Source organism: Corvus hawaiiensis, chromosome Z, assembly GCF_020740725.1.
Source record: "Corvus hawaiiensis isolate bCorHaw1 chromosome Z, bCorHaw1.pri.cur, whole genome shotgun sequence".
NCBI lineage: Eukaryota > Metazoa > Chordata > Aves > Passeriformes > Corvidae > Corvus > Corvus hawaiiensis.
In genome coordinates this window covers 16848878-16873079 of record NC_063255.1, presented here as the reverse complement: position 1 = coordinate 16873079, position 24202 = coordinate 16848878, and the positions used below count along the sequence as shown (strand labels likewise).

The 24202-nt window shown below is 39.8% G+C and overlaps 1 protein-coding gene across 5 annotated transcripts in view; it reads right to left on the bottom strand.

Moving 5' to 3' along the window:
* The window catches only part of UBAP2 (ubiquitin associated protein 2), a 175699-nt gene extending 153380 nt beyond the window's left edge, over positions 1-22319 (bottom strand). For all 5 annotated transcript variants that reach the window (XM_048292045.1, XM_048292046.1, XM_048292047.1 and 2 more), the window contains exons 1-6: positions 22180-22319; positions 18216-18293; positions 16481-16591; positions 12548-12701; positions 10794-10871; positions 244-298 (exon numbers count right to left, since the gene is read on the bottom strand). In XM_048292045.1, coding sequence (XP_048148002.1) covers positions 244-298; positions 10794-10871; positions 12548-12701; positions 16481-16591; positions 18216-18293; positions 22180-22278 — 575 coding nt within the window. In that variant the 5' untranslated portion in view covers positions 22279-22319. The remainder of the gene's footprint in view (positions 1-243; positions 299-10793; positions 10872-12547; positions 12702-16480; positions 16592-18215; positions 18294-22179) is intronic.
* Positions 22320-24202: the final 1883 nt, after the last annotated feature.

Genomic DNA, 24202 nt, shown 5'->3' with positions numbered 1-24202 from the left:
TCTCTAAGTTTGAGATATTAACACTGAGTAGACATACATTAGGTTTCCACAGGTATGCCTATATAGATACACTGGTTTAAGACAAAAATGTTCCAATCATCATCTAAGAGATCTTTCAATTTTTGCATCCATATTGGTTTATCAAACATACAGTAATATCCATATATACAGTGGCAACATTGTCAATTAATATTGCCACTGAGTTTGATCCTTGCCAAAATCTCTGCTCTTCATGTTTCTTACCCCATGCCTTGGGCTGAAAACCTCCCCGCTCCTCTCCCTCTGCCACGTCCAAACCCTAGGAGAGAAAACACCATTTAACAGCAACAGCAGAGGAGCCACCAGTCACTCGTCTGTCACATTAAAGAATGCCACAGTTGAACAACAAAACGACCATAGTTGAAGTTAAATATCATTCACTTCCCAAATTCCCACACAGAATTTGCTTCCCTAACACACGCAAATAAACCATGGTTAACCTAAGACCGCACATTTCAGTAGGACCTGCAATTATTCGCCAGCTTTTCTGTGTCTGACGAAGTAGCTCCAAATGCTATTAAGAGAACTCACCTAAACACTCATCCCCAAAGACTGCTATTGCCAAATTACTAGACACAGTTGAGGATTTTGTCCCTACTGTCTCATTCTTGCCTAAGATGCTCTAGAAGCCCAGCCTCCCCAAGCATCCTGATCTCTTAAGCAATTCTGTCACTCCTTATCTGTGAGAAAAAAGTTGAAATACTCCATTTGCTTCCTTCTCTGCTTCAGACCACCTGTCTACCCTCCTGTGCTTTTGTCAACCTCTGACCACACATTCCTTCTGCGCCCCCCCCTTAATCACACAGGAAAATTACCCAATTCAAATTACTTAACTTCCTTGTTATCCACCAGAATATTCATTTCTCTTTTAACAAAAACAAGTATTTGTTTTCTCCAATTTTAAATACAAGTCTCAGTTTATGAGCTTCTTAATACAATGAATGGTGTAATTTTTGCACATTGCATATTGTCAACAAGGCATGAAAATTTTTGCATTATTCAAGAATAAACAAAGCAAATGTCTACAAAAAGTGTTACCAACTATTTCTTATATGTGATATATTTCTGCATAGATTTCCTTCCCCCCCTTTTTAGGGGTTTTATGTAAGGCTTTTCCAGTTTGTTCAGGATTTTTTGAGAAAGGCTAAGAATATTACTTTGTATTACAAGAAAAGGAGGTCAAGAGCCTCACTCAGAGAACAAAACAATGTTTATTTTAATGACAAAATTATGTGGTAACTATAAGTCACCAAGCAACTGCAAGTTTACCTGAGCACACAAAAATTATAATCCTAAATCACCAATACACTGGTGTCCATAGATCAGAATTACCTATGACAGGCTGTTCAAAGTCGCATCAGAATTACTCCTTACTTTCCTTACTACCTAAACTGAACAAGAGCAGTAGCTCCCAGGACATGGTAACACCAGTTTATCAAGGTTCTACTTTAATGACGTTCTGTTTCCTGCTCTCACCACTCGTTCTTTCCCTTACCCCAATTCACTGTCCAAGTATTAAAAGACATTTCTGGACCAACTTTTTCAAGACTTTTTAGAAGCATCAAACTAGAGGAAGATTTTCTGTTCAGCAACACAGCATTTTGTTGGGACAAAAACACAGAATAGCTTAAGTCTGATACTGACCAGCTCTGTTACCACTACATTATTTTGCTCTCTTTTCACAACTGGCTGGAGAGAAGGCAGAGAGAGGTTAGGAAAGAAGCAACAACTGCTGCAACCTGGCATTCAACATCCTTCTTCACCGAGCCCATGTGCTCTTTGCCATAAAAAACAGTGCCCCAAACCCTGCTGTACCCAACTGCCTCCAACCTGGCCACTGAACCTTGCTGCTCAACCTACCTACTCTACTGCTATCCTCTATAGAAGTCAGAGCACTCTGGATTATCTTTTTGTCCAAGTTTTTTTAAGCGTAGAACCAGCTACACAAGTTTACCTGGGGATATGGTAGGGGCCATCATGTAATAAAATTACTTTCTACCACTATCAATACAGCATTAAAGACCATTTACAGAAATTGTACAGAAACAAGATCAACAATTTTCTGACAGCCTGAGGTACAAGTCCAATTGGGAGCTGTGAAACACACAAACAGTCAACCAGAAATAGTATTGAGTGAGACAGACATCAGGTACAGAGATAACTGAAATAGCTGTCATGAAAGAAGAAATGGATTTTAGAAGAGGAGGTAAGTCACCCCAGTATCTCAAGTGCAAAAGCCTGAAAGAACAACCTTAGCATACTGTCTTGGGGTGACTTTATGTGAATCCCCTATCACCTACTCTATGCCCATACATGAATCCTGTACCTTTCTGTGCCTTTAAAACTGAGTCCAAGGGAAAGAAGGAAAAAAAAAAAAAAGGCAAGGGAAAGAAGGAAAAAAAAAAAAAAAGGCAGGTAAACTTTTCAAAGCAGTTTTGTGTCCAAGGACACAGAGATTGCTGCTGCTGCAGAGTGGAGGCAAGCACCTTCCTGCTTTTCCCAGCTCTTGGCCCCTTTTCTTGGAAGAGAGAGACAAGGAGTTAAATTCCTTTGCTTCCCTGGGACTTCGGTTTCTTCTTCTTCTCTTCTGGACTGTTCAATAATACCAGAACACAACGGGAGACCCTACACCGGTTGGCCCGGAGGGGCCCACGCCGAACAGCCAGCTTCGAAGAGAGAAACCACACTCACAGAAAGAAAATTTGAATCTGAAAATCTGAAAATTTACCAGGGTCTCTCCACAGTGAGAGGTTTTATTATTTAGCATTATTATTTTCTTTCGCTTGCATGCACCTTACTTATTAAATAAATAGCTTTTTTCTTTTTCACTTTCCTCTCAGGAATTTTTTCCTGAACCTGGGCGGGGGGGGGGGGGGGGGGTGTGAGGGGGCAGCTGAAACCAACCTTCTCTCAGAGGATATTTCCCTCCAATTTGTCCCAAACCAGGACACACACTAAAGAGATGTTGTTTTAGCAAGCCAGGGATATATAAGATACCTTCCCATAATGGGCACAATAAACTACTAGCTAAAAACATCAACAAAGACTTCGAACAATTTTAGAAATTGCAAAAAAGAAATAATGCTGTTCCTGAAGTTCTATGCACAGTCTTAGGCTACTAGACAGCAAGGCATTTTTTATACCACATCACTTTGCAAGATAATCTGGAACGTGACTTTCAAGTGGATTCCCTGAACTTCTTAATGATGTGTCTATCTGTGCTTTCTGTCAAAACTCAAATTAAATTAAGTTTTACCAACAAATGCAAAAAAACTTTTCTAAGGCAAAAGGAAGTACCAAACCAAAACACTAAATTCAAAGCTAGAAAACACACAAAAAATTAACTCAAAATTTGGGACAGTGAGTGCTAACCACTGCAATACCACTTAACTCAGACATGGGATCTCATACACCATGGTCACTAGCGCAAGATGCCAGTGGAAAGGGCTAATATTCTCTCCGACACAACCAGACCACTGTCATGTCCTTAAATTCTCATACAAAGAAAGCTACTCCTCTCAGCTGTTAAAATTTTTAAAAGGCCTTAACACAGAAGGTACAGTCTTTTAAAGACAGAGAAGTTAGTCATGAAACAACTGTGAATGCCCATAAGGTATCTACAAACTTTTAATGCTTCTTAAGAGTGACTAAAAAGTCAGTGAACAAATGAAGCTTTGTACCACAATTCACAGCAGGAACCCAAATTCTGAGCACACAGTCCCACAGTAACTTAAACTCATTTAAATCAGAACTACTACAGCTGTGGTCTTCCTCACCAGTGATCACAAGCTCTGCTCTTTGTGCACTGACAGTTTTGCACTTTCCAGTTAGTGAGCACCAAACAACTACCAGGAAACAGTATTTGTTCACTTTTGGATCAGCTCTCCAAACCAGTTCCCACCTTGTTAAATGCCAGAAAACCTTTACAAGCCACTAAAAAGCCCTGCTGTCCACAGTGACCATGTTGCCTGCCTCTATTTTTTTGGTGATGGTTAGTTTGCCTGTCACCTATCACCTCGCACTTTCCGTGTGCCTTCACTTAGCTTTCAGGAGGATCTACTCCAGGATCTTGCCAGGCACAGATGTGAGACTGCCTGGCCTCTAGTTCCCCCAGTCTGCCTTCCTTCCCTCTTTAAAATGGAGGCTATGCTTCCCTTTTTTCCATCAGTGGGAACTCAAACATGATGGATGGTGGCTTAGCCACTTCCTCTTCCAGTTCCCTTGGGACCCCCAGATGTATCTTGTCAGGTCCCATGGACATGTACACCTTCAGATATCTCAAACAGTCTCAAACCAGATCTTCTCCTAACAGTGGATGGTTATTCATTCTCCCAGCCCCTGCCTTTCCCTTCAATAACTCATGTGGCTGGAGATCTTGTGGGAAAAGACCAAGGCAAAAAAAATCATTAAGTAACTCCAGCTTCTCCACATCCCAGTTAGCAAGATCTCCTGTTTTCTTACAGAGAGGGCCCACATTTTCCCTTGTATTCATTTATCACCAACAATATAACTTCAGCATTCCTAACCAGAACCCTGGCTGCTCAGACAATCTCATCTCTCTCTTCCTCCCAGACTACATGTATTTGCTTCCACCCTCTGTAGGCTTCCTTGCTGTGTTTGAGTTTGTCCAGGAGCTCCTTTTCATCTATGCAGTTGGGGTAGTTTTGCCTGACTTCCTTTTTTTCGGATGCATTGCTCCCAAGCTTGAAAGGAGGAATCCTTAAATATTAACCAGCTTTCCTGGGCTTCTCTTCCTTCCGGGGCTCTATCACATGGCACTCTACCAAGCAGCTCCTTGAAGAGGCAAAATTCTGCTCTCCTGAAGGCCATGGCAGTGTGTCCTCATCACTGCCCCAAAGATCTCAACCTCCACCAAATCACAGTCACTGCAGCCCAGTCAGCCCTTGACCTTCACATTCCTCACCAGCCCCACAAGCCAGTTGGCTTCCGAGGCTGCAAGCACACATTGCCAGCTCATGACAGCTTTTCATCCATAAGAAGCCCCAAGTCCTTCTCTGCAGGGCTGCTCTCAAGGAGTTCTTCTCCCAGTCTGCATTTATGCCTGGGATTGCCCCAACCCCAGTGCAGCATCTTGAACTTGGTCTTGTTCAATAAACCTCATGAGATTCCCATGGGCTCACTCCTCAAGCTTGTCTGGGTCCCTTTGGATTGCATCCCATCCTTCAGGTGTGTGAACTGCACTGCTCAGTTTAATATCATCTGCAAATTTGCTGAGGGTGCACTCAATCTCACTATGTCACTGATAAAGATACTAAAGAGCACCAGTCCCAAGACAGAGCCGTGAGGGACACCACCTGTCACCAGCCTCCATCTGAACATAGAGCCACTGACCGCAGCTTGCTGGCTGCATCCATCCAGCCAATTTTTTATCCACCAAATAGTTCACCTTTCAAATCCCTCTCTCTCCAATACAGAGATATGACATGCATGAACCATGTCAAAAGGCCTTACAGAAGTCTAGGTAAATGATGTCAGCCTTTCCTTGTTGACTGCTGCAGTCACTCCATCACAGAAGGCCACTGGATTGGTCAGGTACAACTTGCCCTTTGTGAAGCCATGATGACCAAAGACAGACGGAACCCATTATCCCCCAGAAGACCAGGTTTCTCAAAGCTAGTGCCCTGGTCTAAGAAGTCAAATCCCTGGCTGTGGCACAAGGCCTGTAACCATCTGCTGATTCTTCAAATACAACTGGCCCTTTCAACTCCCTTTGTTTTTTGACTGGGAGGATGGATGAAAAACTACCTACGCCAGAGTCCCTTACAGGGGTTCTGCAATCCCCCTTGATACTGTTCAGGCTGCTCCTGGCTGTACCATTGGCACCCACATGAAACAACAGCAGCAAGTAATAGTCAGGGGACTGCACAAAGCCTCAGTGACATCCCTGATAAGAGCCCCTGGTAAGCAGCACACCTCTAGAAAGTACAACATGTCCCCAAAGGGGTGCCTCTGTGCCTCTCAGAAGAGTCTCCTACTACTGTCACCTGCTGCCTTTTCTTAGTTTTGCTGCTATTCCACAGGGAGCAGATGGGGCTGCCTTACTCTTTGTACTTTTCTTCTCCTGAATGAATTCTAGAAAAGTCAATACTTACACCCAACCCAGGCAGGAGGCACATTTTTTTCTGTTTTCACTAAAACCCACTGGGAGTTCAAAACACTCATCACACAATCACATCTCCACTATGGTACCATCCATGCACAGCAAGAATTGCTCTCTCTCTTCACAACATTTCTCCCCCAAAAGCAAATGCACACTTAACAGCAGCATGAGAAAGGTGTGTAGAAGCACAACTCAGATGGGCCTAGCCCATTCAATTAACAGCCCATTCTGCAAAAAATCAAGTCTGCTGAGCTTGTAGAACTAAATCCTTCCACTGCAACACAGGTGCTTTATTTCAAAACTCAGATTTTCACTCAGGGTTTAAATTAGGGGAAGTTACTTCAGGGTTAAAAATGGGCCTGAAGAACAGCTGCAAGAAAAGGGAAATGCAGACTGGAAGGGCAGGCAACACTCTAAATTTGTGCTTACCTCTAACTACACAGTAACTGAACTGCCCTGGTCTCTGATCTGGCAGTGCAGAGCCAGCCATCCTCCCAGCAGACACCAAGCTGATGGAGGCTTATGCCTTAAGAGGTAAAGACACTAAGTACAGAAACTTTGTATTCTAGGTACTCCATACTACCAAAACAAACAACAAAGTTGGATTTAATAATACAAATTACTTTTTCCTTATTAGTTACCATAAAGCTAGAAGCAATTCATCAGTTTTATATACTGCATGTACTCTAGAGTATTTTTACAAGTCATGCTGAAAACTTTCAACTCTAAAATTATATTTAAAAGAAAATAGGTGACTTGTTACAACTAAGCAAAAATTTTTTTTAAATGTACATGACAGAGTTTCTTAACTAATGCAGAACGAACCACAGCAAAACTAAACAGACTTCAAATTTTGACTTCCAGAAGGTCTACTCCACATTCATGTTTTAGAAAAAACAATATCCTCCCTAGTTCTGGCAAACGAAATCCAAGATATATCCTGTGCCAACTGGGCTAAGCTTTTGAACCAAGGGAATGTTTATACATGCAATTCTGGTTACAGAAACTCAGTTGGTTCAAGGATAGTATACTTTTTATCGGAAAATGGTAAAAAAAAAAAAAAAGAGATCAAGAATACAAACTGGACTATAATGAGATATCTATGAAAAGGATAAGCTGTTTTGTTTTCCCATACAGCCAGCAGACAAAACAAGAGCTGGAATTAAAACACAGCATTTTTTCCTTTCATTTTTATATCTGTTTTGTAGGAAAAAAAATCCCTGGCAGAATCCACATTTACAGCACGTTGTTCTGGAATAATGAAGTAAAGAGAGAAACAGAAATGCAAGCAACAATTCTGTCTTGTCTTTGCAAAGCAGGAGAATTACTATACATGAGTCTGTAACAATTTCTATGCTGAATCAAACCCAAAAGCTCACCTACCTGTTATTCCTTTATAAGCCATGGTCAATTAGATATCTAGGGAAGAGAACACGAACTGAAAACACAGTGCAGCTTCTTTGGATGCTTTCCTGGTATTCAACTGTTTGTGGCTTTGACTTCCTTAGTCAAAGATAATTTACATACAAGAAAATTTTTCATGTTTTTTCCTTTTCTTGCCTACGGTTCTTTTTTAGGATGAAACTGTCAAATCTCTTTATGTGTACATTTTCCACAACACATCATCTTACTCAGAAAGGAGTTCCTCAGGTTCACTACATGTATTGAAGAACTAACTCTCTAAGTTCATCTTGAAGCTGTAACCTGCTGATCTCACATAATATTCTCTCTTTTGCATACTTGCTCGGCATGATCAGTTGATGCCCCTACAGAAATTTAACAGATCTCTACCACACACCCACTCAGTCCTCTCTCACAGGCAGAAAAATCTTAGTCTATTTGTTCCTCACACTCATAACTGCAGACTTCCCACTACCTTCAAAAGCCTTTTCTAGCTCTACTGCATCCTTTTCAATATGAGGTAGAGTAACTGGGAGAATCAGACCTGCACTTAAAATTGAAGATGCAGGAACACTAAAACAGCAGCATAAAAACAACCTGTGCTTGTAAGGTTTGTCAATTTCTATACAACACTGCAGCTGATTAATTCTATAGCTGACAATCCTAAATACATAACCATCTGCCTCCACAATTTCTTCAGGAGATTCCATTCTAGAGAGTTGCAAATCCTTGCAATACTGACAAATATAATTACTTTGATGCAATCACTGCTCATCACCATTACAGTATTTCTTACATCTAAATTAAGCTCATGCAAGAAATTTGGTTCTGAAAAGAAGCACAGATGAGAACGGCATCTTAAAACAAGATACTCCCTGACTCCAATACAAAGTTTCCACCCTTAGTTTAATAAGAAAAGACTTAGGCAAGAGCAATTACAGCTGAAATGTATCCTGTTACGCACGGTGTAAGACATTTTTGCTTTCTGTTCATCAGTCAATAATTTGTATCTGCTTTAAATCCCTGATGCCCTACATATCAGCACCCAGTGGTGTTTGCACTCTGTTTACCTACTATAAAGTTACCTACTATAAAGTTACAAGGAACGTGACACAGTTATTAATGGAAGATCTACTACCAGATGAAGCTAGTGCCTACACACCGAATGTCAAATTCTCAGTACCAGGGTTTTTCCCCCTCAATAAATAGCACATTGTCACCCCTGTGTCAATCCCATTTTTGCTATTTTCTGTTGCTTATCATTTCTTAAAATTAGGTTTTTGTACAGTGAAGCAATAATACATATGATGGCCCAGCAAATCTCCTAGAAGGCAGCCAGTAAGATAACTCCTGCCTGAGAAGGTAGCTTAAAATAGAGAGAGCGTGCTGCTCAGAAAATTAGCTGACCCCTTATTTCATATCCAGCACCTAGATTTCTACACACACACACACTGCATGAAATATTTCTAGAAACGGGTTCTGTGGCGATTACCAGCAATCTGTTTACTTTCAGCTGAAGTATGTTATCTCTCATTTGAATATTCTGTGTAACAGAAAAGAAAGACAACAGAATGAAATGGCAGGAAGCTTTTTATTATTATTATTATTCCTATTAATATCCAAAGAAAGAAGGTGACGTATCTCTGAAACGGTAAGAACTGAATTACACACATTCCTAAAACTCCCTGCAGATTTCAAGGGTTTACACTGTAAAATTAATCAGGTATTTCCTGTATGGAATACACACACCTGTAATATAATGATCCTGGTAGCTGACCAACAGGTTTATCACAGACACTTCATTAAGATACTTTGCTCACAGTACAGTCTAATATATTTGGTACAGAGATACAGTAATACTATGTACACGAAGCCAGTGAACAAAAACTCTTTGAAGTTTCTATTTCTTCAGTTAGACAGGTCAGTTTGATCTGATGATGAAGTTTGAGATATGATATTCATCTAGAAAGCTGCAGTTTTGATAACAAAAGCAGTGTATGATTTGCAAAGGTTAAAGCAAAAAACACTGTATTTTAAATTTATCTCTACATTTCACAGAAGAAATTTTTTAAGTCCTACCTTTATATTTATAATTTGAACATAACGGATTTTTTTACAACATAAATAACAGCAAGACTTACATTCCATCTACTAAAAGTGTTAACATACCAAAAATTGTAGCTGTGAACTATACCACACATTGCCCTGCGAAGCTACTTCTCTGCACACACCATTTGTTTTTTGCTGATTCACAGGCACAGCTGAGACACACTTGCACGCAAACCTCTGGAAGCTATTTCTTTGCATCTTTGCACACCTTCAAGATGCAGATCTGGAGACAATGAAGTTGGATGTGCCTGCCTCTGAATGCCTTGTTGCCCAACATTCCCAAGAGAAAGGAGTCCTTTGAAGGCAGAATTTCTCATGCATTAGACATTACTTACTATGTACATTAGTTCTGCTATACATTTATTTAACTTATTTAATACCCTCGTCTACCCATAATCTGTACCATACATGGGTTACTCATTTTCATTCCTCCTACTTTAAGGAAAAACAAGCCTCTTCTCCACCCCAACCAGTGAAAATCCAAATCAAATACACATCACTTGATTCCACATCCAATCCATTATCCCACCACTTCTACAGGATAGGATCAGAGCTATACCTAAGACTCCATGGTATTCCTTCTCCATAGTTCTCCTCATCAACTCTTCCATGCCAAATTCCTTCTCATAGCAAAATCTCTCTAAGGTGGCTTGTTCTTTCTCTGATTAGCTACCAAAAACAGAAGGCAAGCTTGACACCAGAGCCACCCAAAAGAAATGGTACAAGTACACATCAAATCCTTCCCCAAGATCCATACAGATGGAATCTTGTGCTCTCTTGTTGCCAAGGTACATCCTGAGGAACCCAGTGCACTCTCACTCACAGGAGGCTGGCATGAGTCAATCTGGGAAAACAGCTCTCCATAGCCAGAGCACAGCAGCCTGCCACACAGGAAATTACCACAGAAGTGATCTGTGTCAATTTTTTTTAAGTTGTTCCAAGACGAAGAAATGATAAACAGTCAGGGATTAGGATGTACGCACGTTCAAGGTGGCTGAAGTGCTTATGGAATCAAAGGATAGCCAAAAAATGCTTAAGAGGAAGCGTTTAAAGAAATAAATGGGAGAGTTCCATTTCAGGACATGAAAGCATTGCAAGTCCCACACCAGTGCCACCATCTCACCTCTCCCACGGCCACGTTTCCCACGGTCTGAAGGCCTGTCTCCTTGATTGTTGTCCACTCCATTCTCTTCAGCTCTAACTGTGGAGAGAGGACAGCTTAAGAGAAGCTTTAGAGACTCATATATGAGACAATACAGCCATCTGCTTAACCTGAACCCCTCAAAAGAAAAGGCAAAACTTTCAAGTGGGCTGGTCAACAGATCTCAGTTACCCCTTTTCTTTGAGGCCACGCTAGAAGCAAGTTATGCTTCCTTTGTACTGGACAGCTAGGAAGCAAAATATAAGAAGGAAAAGTCCCTCAGGAGACAAACCTCTACAAGCACCATGTTTTGCAGCCTACTCTGCTTAATGAGGCAAAAAATACAGCTGCCTCATTCTGTGTTTCCTCAATAACGCACTGGTTGACAACAGTGAAAAAATAAAGGACAACCAGTAACACCGACTCTTCTCCTGTCTGCTCATACTGCATCCCTGTACAAAGCATGGAAAGAGATTTCTCCAGTGTATTTAAAGCAGAGGGCTGATGACTGGGTGAAGGTAAGGCACTAGAAAAGCTCTGCAATCTGTTTTCTGGGAAACTCCTGACAAGGTACTCTGAAATATGGCTGGCTACATTAAGGGGAAAAAAAAACCTGGCCTCTTGAAACACTCATTGCTGAGACATTGTACTGCACAACTTCTCCTAATGGTAACAAGAAAACCAACAATGCTTGGACATAAAGTTGGGAAGAAAATACCAAGATTTGGTAACCATCTGAAATGTCTTTAATTCCAGTTTACAAAAAGAGACAAACTCTCCAGTAAAAAATTTTGCCCTTTGCTTTCATTTTGGTGGATCTAATTTACACTTTTCTAAGTCTAGCTGCATGTTTTATTAACATTTTTTCATTTTGACATTACTCTATCCTACAAAGATTCACAATGTCTATATTGGCACAACAGTTGAATATCTTCCAATTATGAATAAGATGAGTTGCCTAATATTGCAAATATTTTTCCTGCTCATAAGTGGAAAGCTAAACGTATTGTATTCATACTGATGTCTTTTCTCATCTATTAGTGTGGCAAACAGCCATTACATGCAATGCACACAGCTTTGAGAATGCTGACAAAACTTAGCTAAAAAAAGCAACATGTATCCAATGGTGATCTAATGTGACTCTATCTAACTTGGAAACATCAGTTTGCTTTTGTACAATGTATTACTGCAACTATAGCAAAGCTTGAAATGTTTCAACTAACAATGAATTTTCTTTGTTGCAGAAACTCACCTTTGGTTGATTTATGTGAGAAATATATTTAGAGATTAATAATCATCCCAGTGTTTTCATTCCCCTTATGAGAAGATGAGAACATCTTCAGGTTCTCCCACTCATAAAAGGAGATGGAGTCAAAGCTGGATAATTTTTTCATTAAAAGAAACAAAAAAGTGTATCAGCTGTGTGCAGCGACATACTCGCTCTCAAGTAGTCTTACAAAGAGTCAATTCTAAAACTTACATAAATAACAAGATCAACTCATCAAACAAGAACAGAGACTTATATTAAACAGAGTGTCTCTGAACAAGTACAGACCTTCCCAAAACCAAGTCACATAGACAGATCAAGCATACCTGTGGCACAAACAAGTTATGATCCCTTCAACGCTGAGCTATAGTCCGACGGACTTTGTTCCATTAAGCACTCGCTCTTAGCTCAGTCAGTTCCAGCTGCAAAAAAAGCATCTCAATCTTTAAAAATTAACCCCTATACGTACACTCTCGTCCACGGCTGCCTCCTCTTCCCCGTCTGTTGGAACTTCCCCGTCCGCGACTCACTTCTCTGTCCCCTCGTTTCTCTCTGTTCTCTTTGTTTTCTGAACCTTCCTTTCCAAGGCTTTTCTTCTTTCCCCCTACAGTCTCCCAAGAAGTCTATTTGGGTAGAATAGAATCAGACACAAAAGTCAAAAAGGAGGAGACACCTCTCAATGCATACTTCTCACCCCTGTTCACAGAAAAAAACCCAGGTATTTGCATAATGTCATGTATGCAAACTACACTGATATAAAAGGAAACGCAGACGGTATTTTTGCAAAGAGATGAAAAAGAAAAAAATTTTAAGTTCAATTTTCTTAGGGAATGTGAGAATCCCAAATATTTCTGGCTATAATGAACTCTTACTAGTTCAAGGAAGACTGAATACAACCGTAATATAGAACATCTGCAAAGCAAGCAACAGTTTTCCACTCAAATATATCCATAAATCTAGCAAGGGAGCATGAACAGAGCTATCTTTTTCTCACAGGGAAAAGGAAAAAAAAATCTTGCAAGTATCACTGAACAAAAGACTGATGAGAATAAGTATCTGGCCTAAGGGGGAAAAAAACAAAAAGAAAAAACCCAAACAGAAAAGAAAAGTTTTCATCCAGACATACCAGAATTTAAGCCCCAGAAGACAGAACAGCAAAACAACAGCTTGGGAAAACTGATGATAAGCCAGACCATCCACTCTTAACAGCTACAGACCATCAAACATAGCAAAGCACAGGAAAAGCTATGTCTAAACAAGACAAGGGATCAAGGTCCAAACATCAGGCTTCTGTTTTAATATTAAACTCAATCTTTAAAAAAAATTCAAGGATGGTATCAACTCCATAGGAGTATCTGTAGGAGTTGAAAATAAAATGACTAAACACTTGCCAGGAATAGCTCAGCAACTCATATTATGCAATTGCATGGTTAGTCTATTGAGCCATAGCTGCAAAGCAAGGACAAAGAAAAGGTATTATTTGCAAGCCATTAAGATAGCAGAGAGGTTTACATGTATATCCCAATTTCTAGGAGCTTACGGCTCAGTTAAGATATTTAATATCAGAATATTTGCACATAAAAATTGTTGTGAAGCACTGAAGTATGACATCTGACAGGCACCTGTATCAACCAAAAAAGGTTTTCTATCAATAATTTTAATTCCTATCTCTCAGTTCCACCAACAGCAACTCAGCAGCTCTATGGAGCCAGGCCATGACCAGCTAGGCCAATCTGCCTAGGAAGCCAATGCCATGAAAAAAGCAGGTAACAAAGCACTTTACAAACTCAGTGTTGCAGAGTCTACTTTGAGAGAATAAGAACAAAGAGAATGGTTATTCTCTCATTTTTTGGCATGGCATTGGTGAGAATGAGGGCTGAAATCACTTTTCAGTTCCATCTCCGGTACAGAGGTCTAAATCAACTTCGGTGAAGCCCAATCAGCACTGATCAGAAGCACAAAACTAAACACATTTGAACAACACCACCTTATCTCTGAGGCAGAAAGCTGCTTCCTTCACCTACCATAGCTGGTGTAACTGCACTAAAACAATCCTAGTGCTTCAGACACCTCACAAGAGGAAAAATACCTGCACGGACAACTGAAGAGCCAAGTCTGTACAGCTCAGAATGCACTATTTCACTGATGGGCTTGGTGCCAAAACATCTTTGGCCATTTCAGGAAATACCCAGAACTGGATAAGGCTGCAAAGCTGAAGAGGAAGCAGCCTCTCTCCTGAGTGAGATTTAAAATAACTTAGGAAGGATCAGTAAAAAGATGACTATGAAAGTATCAGATCCATGCTTTCCAACAGTGTAATTTTGTGGAAAGCCTTGAGAAGTCAGGCATGTCTTTTAAGATAGAGGATGGTGCTACCTCTGAGCATGGGGATCCATCACAGGCTGTAGAAGCTGTCTCTCTTTGTAAGGGAGGTAACTGATTACAATTTCAGCTGACAATGCCTGAGGCAACCCAAATGACAGTTGTAGGCCTGACCTTTGAAAATATGTAACAGAAGAATTCTTCTCGGCCTGTTCTTACATGGAAAGAATAAAAATCTGGAAGGTCTCTTTTGTTCTGTCTTCAAAGGCTTAGTAAGTAAAATACGGTTAAGCATAAAATGGATGTAGAAGTTAAATGAATACAAGTCTTAAGCAAAGAAACAAGTCCTTCTCTGCTCATCCACAAGCCTCTAACTATCCCAAACCAAACTGCCACAGCTGCTGCAAATGGAAAGTCTTTATAGAGACTAAGTCACACAGCTTACAGCTTGTAGATCACAGCTTTAAACCCCAAAACAAACAAAAAAAGACTAAGACAAAACTGGCTGAGTACCAAATAAATTATAAATACACATTTTAGTTATCACTCCTTGCTCTTCTAATTCCTTCAGTTGAACGGACACATCTTTCAAACCAAGTTTAAAAAAATATCAAGTGCATCAAAGCAGAGTGAGACTAGAAAAAGAGATTTTGGAATCTGCATTCAGAATTTGTAGTACCTCAGCTTACAATTTTCTATCAAATCCATGGTTAAACTGTTCTAAAGTATAATGGTATTAAAACAAACCCTTCCAACTGGAGGCGCACAAACTTTCATAAAGAATAAATTTCTTCACACCCATCAATTAATACTCCTTCCTCCTTGACTCCTTCAAGTTCTCTGTACTTGTTTCTAAGTTGCATGTTGTCTACAGAGAGTAGTGGGTTAAGAGGGCCTTGTCAAGAGAGCAGAACATACCGACATCAATTCTAGTTGATAAATGAGTTCAGAAAGTTTTTTTCCATGTCACGATCAGTTACAACAAATTGCTAAACTAAGAAAGGATTCATATTCTCTATCAACCAGCAAACTACTCTCAACTAAAAAATGGCAAATATGAGAAGTATGAGAGAACAGACAGATTTAATTAAGGTGAAATGCTCTCTTCCACTCCCAACTTGTCAATATCATATACTTCTGTGTTTTAGAATATCTCAACTCTGATAAAAAATGAAAAGGGATAGGAATGAAAGTCCCCTTAGTCAGAACAGTGTGTGTCCTAGACTTAGGGTGTGTGAGAGGTGAGTTTCCTCATTAACAATAAGCCAGAGTACACATCCTGACAAATCACAGGAAATACTGAGTGTTCAGCATCAAGAAAGGAAGTCCAGGTTACTTTCCCGACTTGGACGAGATGAAATCTAATTTAAGGACAAACAGTAAGAAATCCCTCCAGCAAAAACTTCAACTGCAGTTAAATATATTTTCTTAGTATCTCTTAGGATAAAAAATTTGTGCAACTTTCTAAGCGACATTATTTGTTGTTGTATATACATAGTTTGGTCTCCTCTTCCAGTTTCTCAATTAAGACATGCACATGAGCAACACAGTTAAAGAAGCAACTACTTGCTGCATCCTTTCTTGTCATAAGTAGCCTTATCAATGCAACTTGCAGATGTGGAAACCTCCTCCAACTTCAATACTAGCAATGCACACCTACAGAAGTTACACAACTTAAAATATCTCCCTGCCCTTAGGTTTACAAAGATTGACCACTGTGATGGTCTCACACCTCAGAATTGTGGAGGGTCTACACAGGAACTACAAAAGCTGCAGCAAGAAACAGGCTTGTGTCTGAGGGAGCACTGAGTTCTGCTGCAGAGTTAAAACTGCTGCATGTAAATGAAAGCAGAGGAACTCTGCAAGAGACCAGCTGAACACCCACAACATTTTCCAGATTCAGCCTTCTCCAAGGTATGAATGCAGTCGAGAACTGCCCCAGTTTCCATTTCCTTCAAAAGAAATTGAATGGAGACATGGGAATTGAAAACTTCTGAAACATAACTTTTCCAATCTCCTCTTAGAAGCTGAAAAACACAGCAAACAGAAGGAGCAGTTTAACAAGGAAGTAAAACCTTACCGTGTCTGAACTTCCTTCCAGCAGTATGTTGATTGCTCTGTTCACATCCCCATTACAATCATGTAGTGCTACTATGCACTCATCCTGGTTTTTCCCCGTCACTTCCATAAGCTGGCAGTAAAAGTCAGACATGTTAAAATATCTAAATTATCATCATAAGAAAATAAGAGTATGACCACAGATTACAACAAAGTGCATAGCTACCATGTCAGAGTAAATTAATATCCTGAAAAAAGAAATCTGCATTTTACAGATCTGCTTGGGATTCAGACAAGAGATAGGAAGAAGCACAAATTAATTGGTAATCAAGAAAGCACTCTTTCACACCTTTTTTTGTTCTGTATGCTTGCAGCAAATGTTGTCAATGCAGATAAAGCAGTATATGAGTGTAAAGATGTAAAGAACCACAGTAGTTTCAGTATCATCCTATCTCCTTCTCCACCAAATTAGCCCCTCTTTATCCCAGTGCGAGAAAAGACATATAGCAAGACATGGCAGAGAATAGATCCACCTGGAAAAGCATCCAGACTAAGAAATACATTATTTTTCAGACAGACTAGCTCCCTTGATCCATTTTAGCATAAAGCCACACCAGAGTCACAAGCAACAGCTGATTAAGGAGACCTAGCTCTGAATTATGCTCCTTGAACTCGTGGTGTACATCCTGACAAGTGTGGGACAGAAATAATATGTCATGGGGCATTCAGCAACTTAATCCAAAGAACAAAACCTACATGAGCTAGAAATACATATGCAGAAGGTAAAATATTGGAGATTTTCTATGCAGAACTTAATTCATCTCCTTCCCACCAGCACAGCTACAAGCACTATTGATTAGGGTCTTTTTACTTCATGAAGTACAAGACTTAATTTCTGGCACAGCAACAGAACTAGTTTGTAACAAGAACAAAAAAAAGAATTTAATAATGCTTCAGAGGTAGTTTTACAGATGACAAGAAATCATGAAATCTGCTGCTTTGCTGCATTTATGCATTCAAGCTCATTCTTCTCTCCTGGGTGTACTCACAGGTTCTTCATGAGTTGTGATGTGTTCACTATGACAAAATCACCAGTAGCCACAACAGAACAGAGACCCAGACTGTCAGGACTGCTTGAATTAATAGTCTCAGCTATAACTGGGTAAAGGAACCTTGATTATCTAACACCCAACACTCACCAAGGAAAGGAAATGGTATGAGATTTCATTTATACACTGCAATTCTATCATTTTAATGCATACGCAGATCTTTGAGGTCAGATTATTTATTTTTTTAAGTAACACCTTGATTCACCTTTAAGCTATCATTAGACTTTTACTTTTCCTGAAAAACTTCCAAGATACAGCCAAACTCAGTTTACACACATGACATTTTTCTCACATTTAGGTACATGTGGACAAGCCGAATGCATTCTTTATTCTGAAAATCATTAATCATCAGGACCATACTAAAGAGATACACTGTGGACGAGACATCAGCACAAATGAGTTTTGGCTTAAGGGTTTGTCTACAAAGCAAAATACACTGATATAACTATACAGTCAGAGCTATATCACCACAAAATTTCTTGTAAACAGACTTTACAGTGCAATAAGGGCATCTTTTCATAGTTAAACTTATGTCCTTCTGAAAAAGTTTCATCTAAACCAGAAACAGATGCTCTAGCTCCAAAATGTAAGCCAGCTCTAGAGCATTTTATTGTGAGGCAAAAAAAAACTTGCATGTAAGAAACATACTTGTTTCACTTTATCTTCAAAATCTGCGTCATTCTTATCGTAGATCATCTGAGCAAGGCGAATCTGTTCTGCTGTTGCCTGAAAAAAGATAACATCCAATAAAGTACACAAAAGGCAACTATACTTTTTAGAAGTATATCCTAGTGTCACTGTTTTTTCCTACAGATTCTCAAAAAGAACATACAAAACAAGCACAGAAATGCTGTGGGGAAGGGATCAATATCTTGTCTATTCCCATTTATAGTTTTGTATGTTATTTCGGAGAGAAGCAATTTCAACACATTCTAATCTGTTTGAAACACAGTTAAAGGTCACCACACTGACAAGACCACCATATAATAACATAGAAGCACCAGGGTATGTTTTAGCATTAACGCTTTTCACTTCATTTAGGATCTACTACTCCAGAGTTAAGAGTTTTCTTGTAACAAACTCGCAATGGTATCTCTAAATTAACCACACCTCTGATGATCCCTGCTCACATCACCTTCCACAGCTCTCCCAATACAACAACCTGACTCTGGAGTTTTATGAGCTTAAAAAGACTTGAGTCATGTCTCAAGACTTTGCCCATGAACAGCTGGACTGGGCTTTTTTTACAAGCAAAGACTGGTCTCAGAAAACTGGTAAAGGAACTTGCTATTGATGAAGTACCTGGTGCTTCTGCAATGTTTCTGGACAAAAATGCACACTGGCAACTTGCACAAAAGCTAAGAGACTGAAAGAGATGCAGTCAAGTACCATAAATCCAAACAGCTGCCCCTGAGAGAAAACAACTCTAACAGAGATGTCACATCACACAGGTCACCCTTCATAGTGTGGCATCTGCAGCCTATGAACTGCACTCCCGAGAAAATACCAAAGACAAGATGTGCTACAAGATCCTGGACCTCATTTGACTTCTGCTCAAAGACAAGAGGCTACTTGTCTTTGTAGAGTCGCATACAGAGAAAGCTGATACTGAAGAGAGCCAGGACCCATGATGAGGCTGCTGAGCCTACAGAGGTTCTTCTTCATTGAGTGGGACCAGCTCATCTACTGGAATTTTTGACAGAAAGGATTCACCCCGGGCAGCTCTCACCATTTGGCATGCCACCTCACAGGATATACATATGAAATTCTGTGCCTCACAAGGTCAGACCTAATCAGGCTCAGACTGTCTAGCTTTTGGAGTTTACCACAAATGCAAGCTCTAGAAGAGATCATGAAGCATAAATGCTGAGAAGAGTCTAAAAATTACTTCAACGTACACCACCACCTGCTTATTTGCTGAAAAGTTACCGCAGCTGTCCCAGTTCCTTGAGGGAAGTGACATCTGTGCTCAGAGACAACATTCCAAGAGACATTTGTAACACGGTTACATATTCTGAGTTACTTCACCTTTTCTAAGTGTCATGCTGACAGCCTCGTAAGTCACTCCACTGGGTAATAAGGGGACAGCCTGCACTGGAACTCCTCAGTTCCACCCTCCATAGAAGCCTCCCTATCAGTGAGGTGCTTTGAGCAAAGGAGCTTGCTCTTGGTGACTGCTGAGAGCTCAGCAGACTACAGAACCAAAATGTCTCCTGGTTTCAGTAATTTAAGTCTTGTTGATCCATGTTCTCACTCTTATTACAGCCTCCACAGGCACACTGTGATTTTCAAGCTAGTGAAGAGATTTTCTTTGAAGATATCCAGAGCAAAAACATTCAGACAATGTAAATTCTGTAGAGACATGATGGCACATTTTACCAAAAATCAGGAATCCACTAAGATTCATTTTTTCTGTAAACAAACGTTTTTTTCAAGCCCATGTTAGAAGACAAAAACATACCAATTTTAAAACAATTACAAATGTGTGACAGAATCTTCAGTTTTCCTCAGAGAGCTTAGAAACTTGTAGATGCAATATCACCCATATTCATGCCAGTGGATAACACCCAGATGGAACTGAAGACTCAGAAGGAAAAAAAAAAACAACAAAAACCACAAGATGACTACACAAAAACATCAGACCAGTGACACAAAACATTCTGGCCTTTTACCCAGCAAGTAGTGATTCTTTACTTTTAAGGCACCATTGTTAGAACTGATGCTGTAGTATCCTAATCAAGAGTATAATTAAGTTTTAATTGTGACTAAGAAAGTAGTAGCACTATGAGACAGCCCGAACTCAACCTTACAAGACATATTACCTTTTCATTATAAGAATGGAAAAAATTGTAAACTAAAAACTTCAAACTACCAGAAAACAGAAGTGTACAAAACACAAGATTATGTGACAGTAATAGACATAGATCTTACAAATGGTAAAATGGCCATTTATTATCCAGAAGCAATGCAAAAGAAACATGATGTAATATCTTAAATAATTTAAATTATGATCAATGTGATGTTATGACAGTGGAATTTCCATTTGGGAAATAAACACTATTATATATTCAGAAAAATGAATCAGTGGTGATTAAACAGTTAAATCCACAGACTTCTGTTGATCTCCAAAGACTGACTAAGCAGAAAGGTCCATCTGATACACCAACAGTAAAATATACAGTGCATTAAAACGTAACTGCTGCATACGAAATAACCACCTTTTCCACTGAAGTGACAGAACCAGTATCTATTATGCAAAAGGTAGAATAAATGGACAAAATGCAGAAAAGGTCTCAATGCCTAAAATCAATATATCCCGTAATTTGGGAAGGTCCTCTAGTGATACACCATGACCATGCCCACAGTAATTTTTTTTTCTCCTTTTAACAGTTGGAATTACCAGTGCTGTATCTTGTGCCACCGTCTCTCTGAGGAGAGTTGGTTTCTACCTTTCCTATACCCTTTCATGAGGTACCTGAATAGAAGACACAACCTTGCCTTATCTTCTCAGGGCTGAACAAACCCAGATCTCTGAGCCACTCCTCATTCATTCTGTGTTTCAGTGTAACAACCATCTTTGCAGCTTTTCACTGGACTTGCTCCCATTTGCCTATGTCTGCCTTGTGCCAGGGAATCCAACCAGGCAAGCACTCCACTGCTGTCTTGTGAAATGTCAGAAGAGGGGAAGCCACCACTTCTGCCAGGTTGCTCGTCATACTCCTGCAGCCTTGTTTTAAAATAAACCAAATTCAACTCATCTGCTGAAAGTCACTTTCTAAATCGATACATTAGCATGAACCACCACTATGCCAAGGGCTGCAACTCAAGGAGGTGATAAAGGTTTGAGGTCACATGATTAATTCTGTGCAAAACAGACCAAGAGGGTGTCCATATTGAAGACCAGTTCAGAAAACAATAAAAGACAGTATTTCCCTGCAGAGCACCTCTAGACTGATCCACAGTCTGCCAGCAGTTTTTGAATTTTGAGATGTATCCATCAAGAGAATACTGAGTTGCCAGAAGCAGAAAAATTCTTTGTAACCCACACAAGCACACAACTACTGTGACCAAGAAGCAATGGCAGTGAGGTGAAACTTAATTTCCATGTAACAGATACTGAAAACTTTAGTCTGCTAGTGGATGACCATTCCACTTGGTAAGGTCACTGAGCAAGAAGTTCAGGATTTTGTGACCTGTAGATACATTGAGTCATGCTGTAGAACACAACATACATCTAATGAAGCTTCTCCCATCCATCCAAATTTCTCTCTTGACCAGAAATATTCTACCATCAGGAGGCCAGGAGATGGAAGAGCTGAGACCTGAGGACTGTGAGGTCACAGGACTGAAATCCTAACACAAGCATAGAATTCCTCTATGATAGGAGACATTGCTGAAGAACCCAAAACTCATTTAGAGACAACACAGGAATAACTTAACACTGTCTTGTGTTACTGAGTAATTAAAGCAAGTAATCAAGCATAATCTTCCAAAATAAACCATGAGTTTTCATTCCATCTTTTTTCAGTTTTTACTGACTCAGGGAAGAAATTTGTATCATTACATTGTCACTTTCAAGTCAAAGAAGTTGATACAGTAGCACATCACATACCTGTACTACTTGTTTCTGTGGTTGTGTTGGCTGTGTGGCTGAAATTTGCATTTTGTCCCGAGTGCCCCGGGTACGTTCACTGCCCACCGAAGTCATCATATACAGTATATACAAAACAATGTATGTACAAAATACAAAATCTGGAAAAAAAAAAAAAAGAAAAAAAAAAGAGCATGAGTTAAGGTGGGTACTGATTCAATAACCAAATAACATAAATGCAGTAGTTTGAATTCCTCCTGCATTTACCATTGATTCTATACAGAGACTCATAAGAAAGCAGCTTTAATACACTATTATTGGATTTACTGCAGTTTTTACACTAAAGGGGGAAATGCAGTGGATAGAAAGCATTTTTGTCAGCTGATTGGGATTTGCCTCAATCTGTACTTATAAAAAACATCTAAATCTCACAGCTTTTTCCAGTTATTTAACATACAGACTTTTTTCTATTGGCTACTCTGCTGAAATTTTAGCTCCAGTTCCATCACTCAAACTTCTTTAATACCTGTTGTCTAGTTTTGATACCTGGAATTTAACTGCTCTCACACCCACTCAGAACAAAACTACACAAAAGTCATACTCATGAAGTAGGCGGTTCCTCTTTTCCCTACCATCAAAACTGTTTTTCCTGCACATACATGGAAGTCATGGCCAATCCCAATTCTACTTCTCATCTCTCATTTTTAAGAGAAATTATGATGCTTACCTTTAAATCCAGCCTCTACAGTCAGTACTTTTGTTTTATTCCCCCTCATATTTACAGAAACGATTTATAAAACTACCTATCACCCTGCTTTAAACATATCATGGCTGTATAGCAACAGAAAAACTCCAAAGAAACCCCAAATCCCACACACACATCATTGCTATCCCATTTGTGGCTCTCAGCTATCATTCTTACTTGTTCTCTAGTACTAAAATTACTTTGAAACAAGGCATTATTATTCCCCCTGTTTGTACAGCATTTAGCACAGGATTAATCAATGAGCATGGTTTATAGCAGCTACAGTAACTGGAAACAGATCTTTCAAATAGTCAGAACGGTCATGTTCAACTGCCTGGTTTCTGTCCCCATAAGGCTAGAAAGTAAAACTGCAATTTTTTGGAAGGAAGGATAATTTGCAAGAGGTGTACCTGGGCAGAAGATGTGCAAAAAGCAGGAAAGTGTGTTTACTGCAGCCCCATTATATGAACAGGCCTCAGCACACAACTTGCCAGGGCAACAGCTTTGTGCAAGCTGGCTAACACCAAGCTCAGTGCACAATAATCACAGAATCACACAGTAAGCGGAGTTGGAAGGGACCCACTGGGATCATCAACTCCAATTCCTGGCCCAGCACAGGATGATTCCCAAAAGTCACACCACCATGTGTCTGAGATTATTGTCCAAACACTTCTTGAGCTACGTCTGGCTTGGTGCTGTGACCACTTCCCTGGGGAGCCTGTTCCAGTGCCCAACCACCCCCTGGGTGAAGAACTTTTTTCTAATACCCAAAGAAAACTGCCCATGACACAATTTAAGGCTGTTCCCTCAGGCCCTGTCACTGGACACCACAGAGAAGAGATCAGTGTCTGACTCTCCTCCCTCTTCTTCCCCTCATAAGGAAATTGCAGACTGCAATGAAGTCTCCCCTCAGTCTCCTTTTTCTCCAGGAAGATAAGTACACACTGCAATCACATGGAGTAGGACGGTTCAACACCCAACTGATCACTGGCAGCCACAAGTAATGTGTATTTCATACTTAAAGCTGCAAGGAGATGCTTCAGTTTAAATACCAATTCATGATGCTCAGGAGCCTCATTTACAGTCAAAAGGAAAATTACCTACATTATCATCTAAATCTCTTCTTGACTTTAGAAATACATTCTTGTTGGTCAAAACTGAACCCTGACATTGAATTTATTTATGTACTAGCTAAAGTAGTCAATAATGCTTTAATGTCTGAGACAAAAGTATTATTTCCATAAGAAAAGGCCTACGTTTATCAGGAACTGACTGCAGTATGAGCTGAATTGGAATACT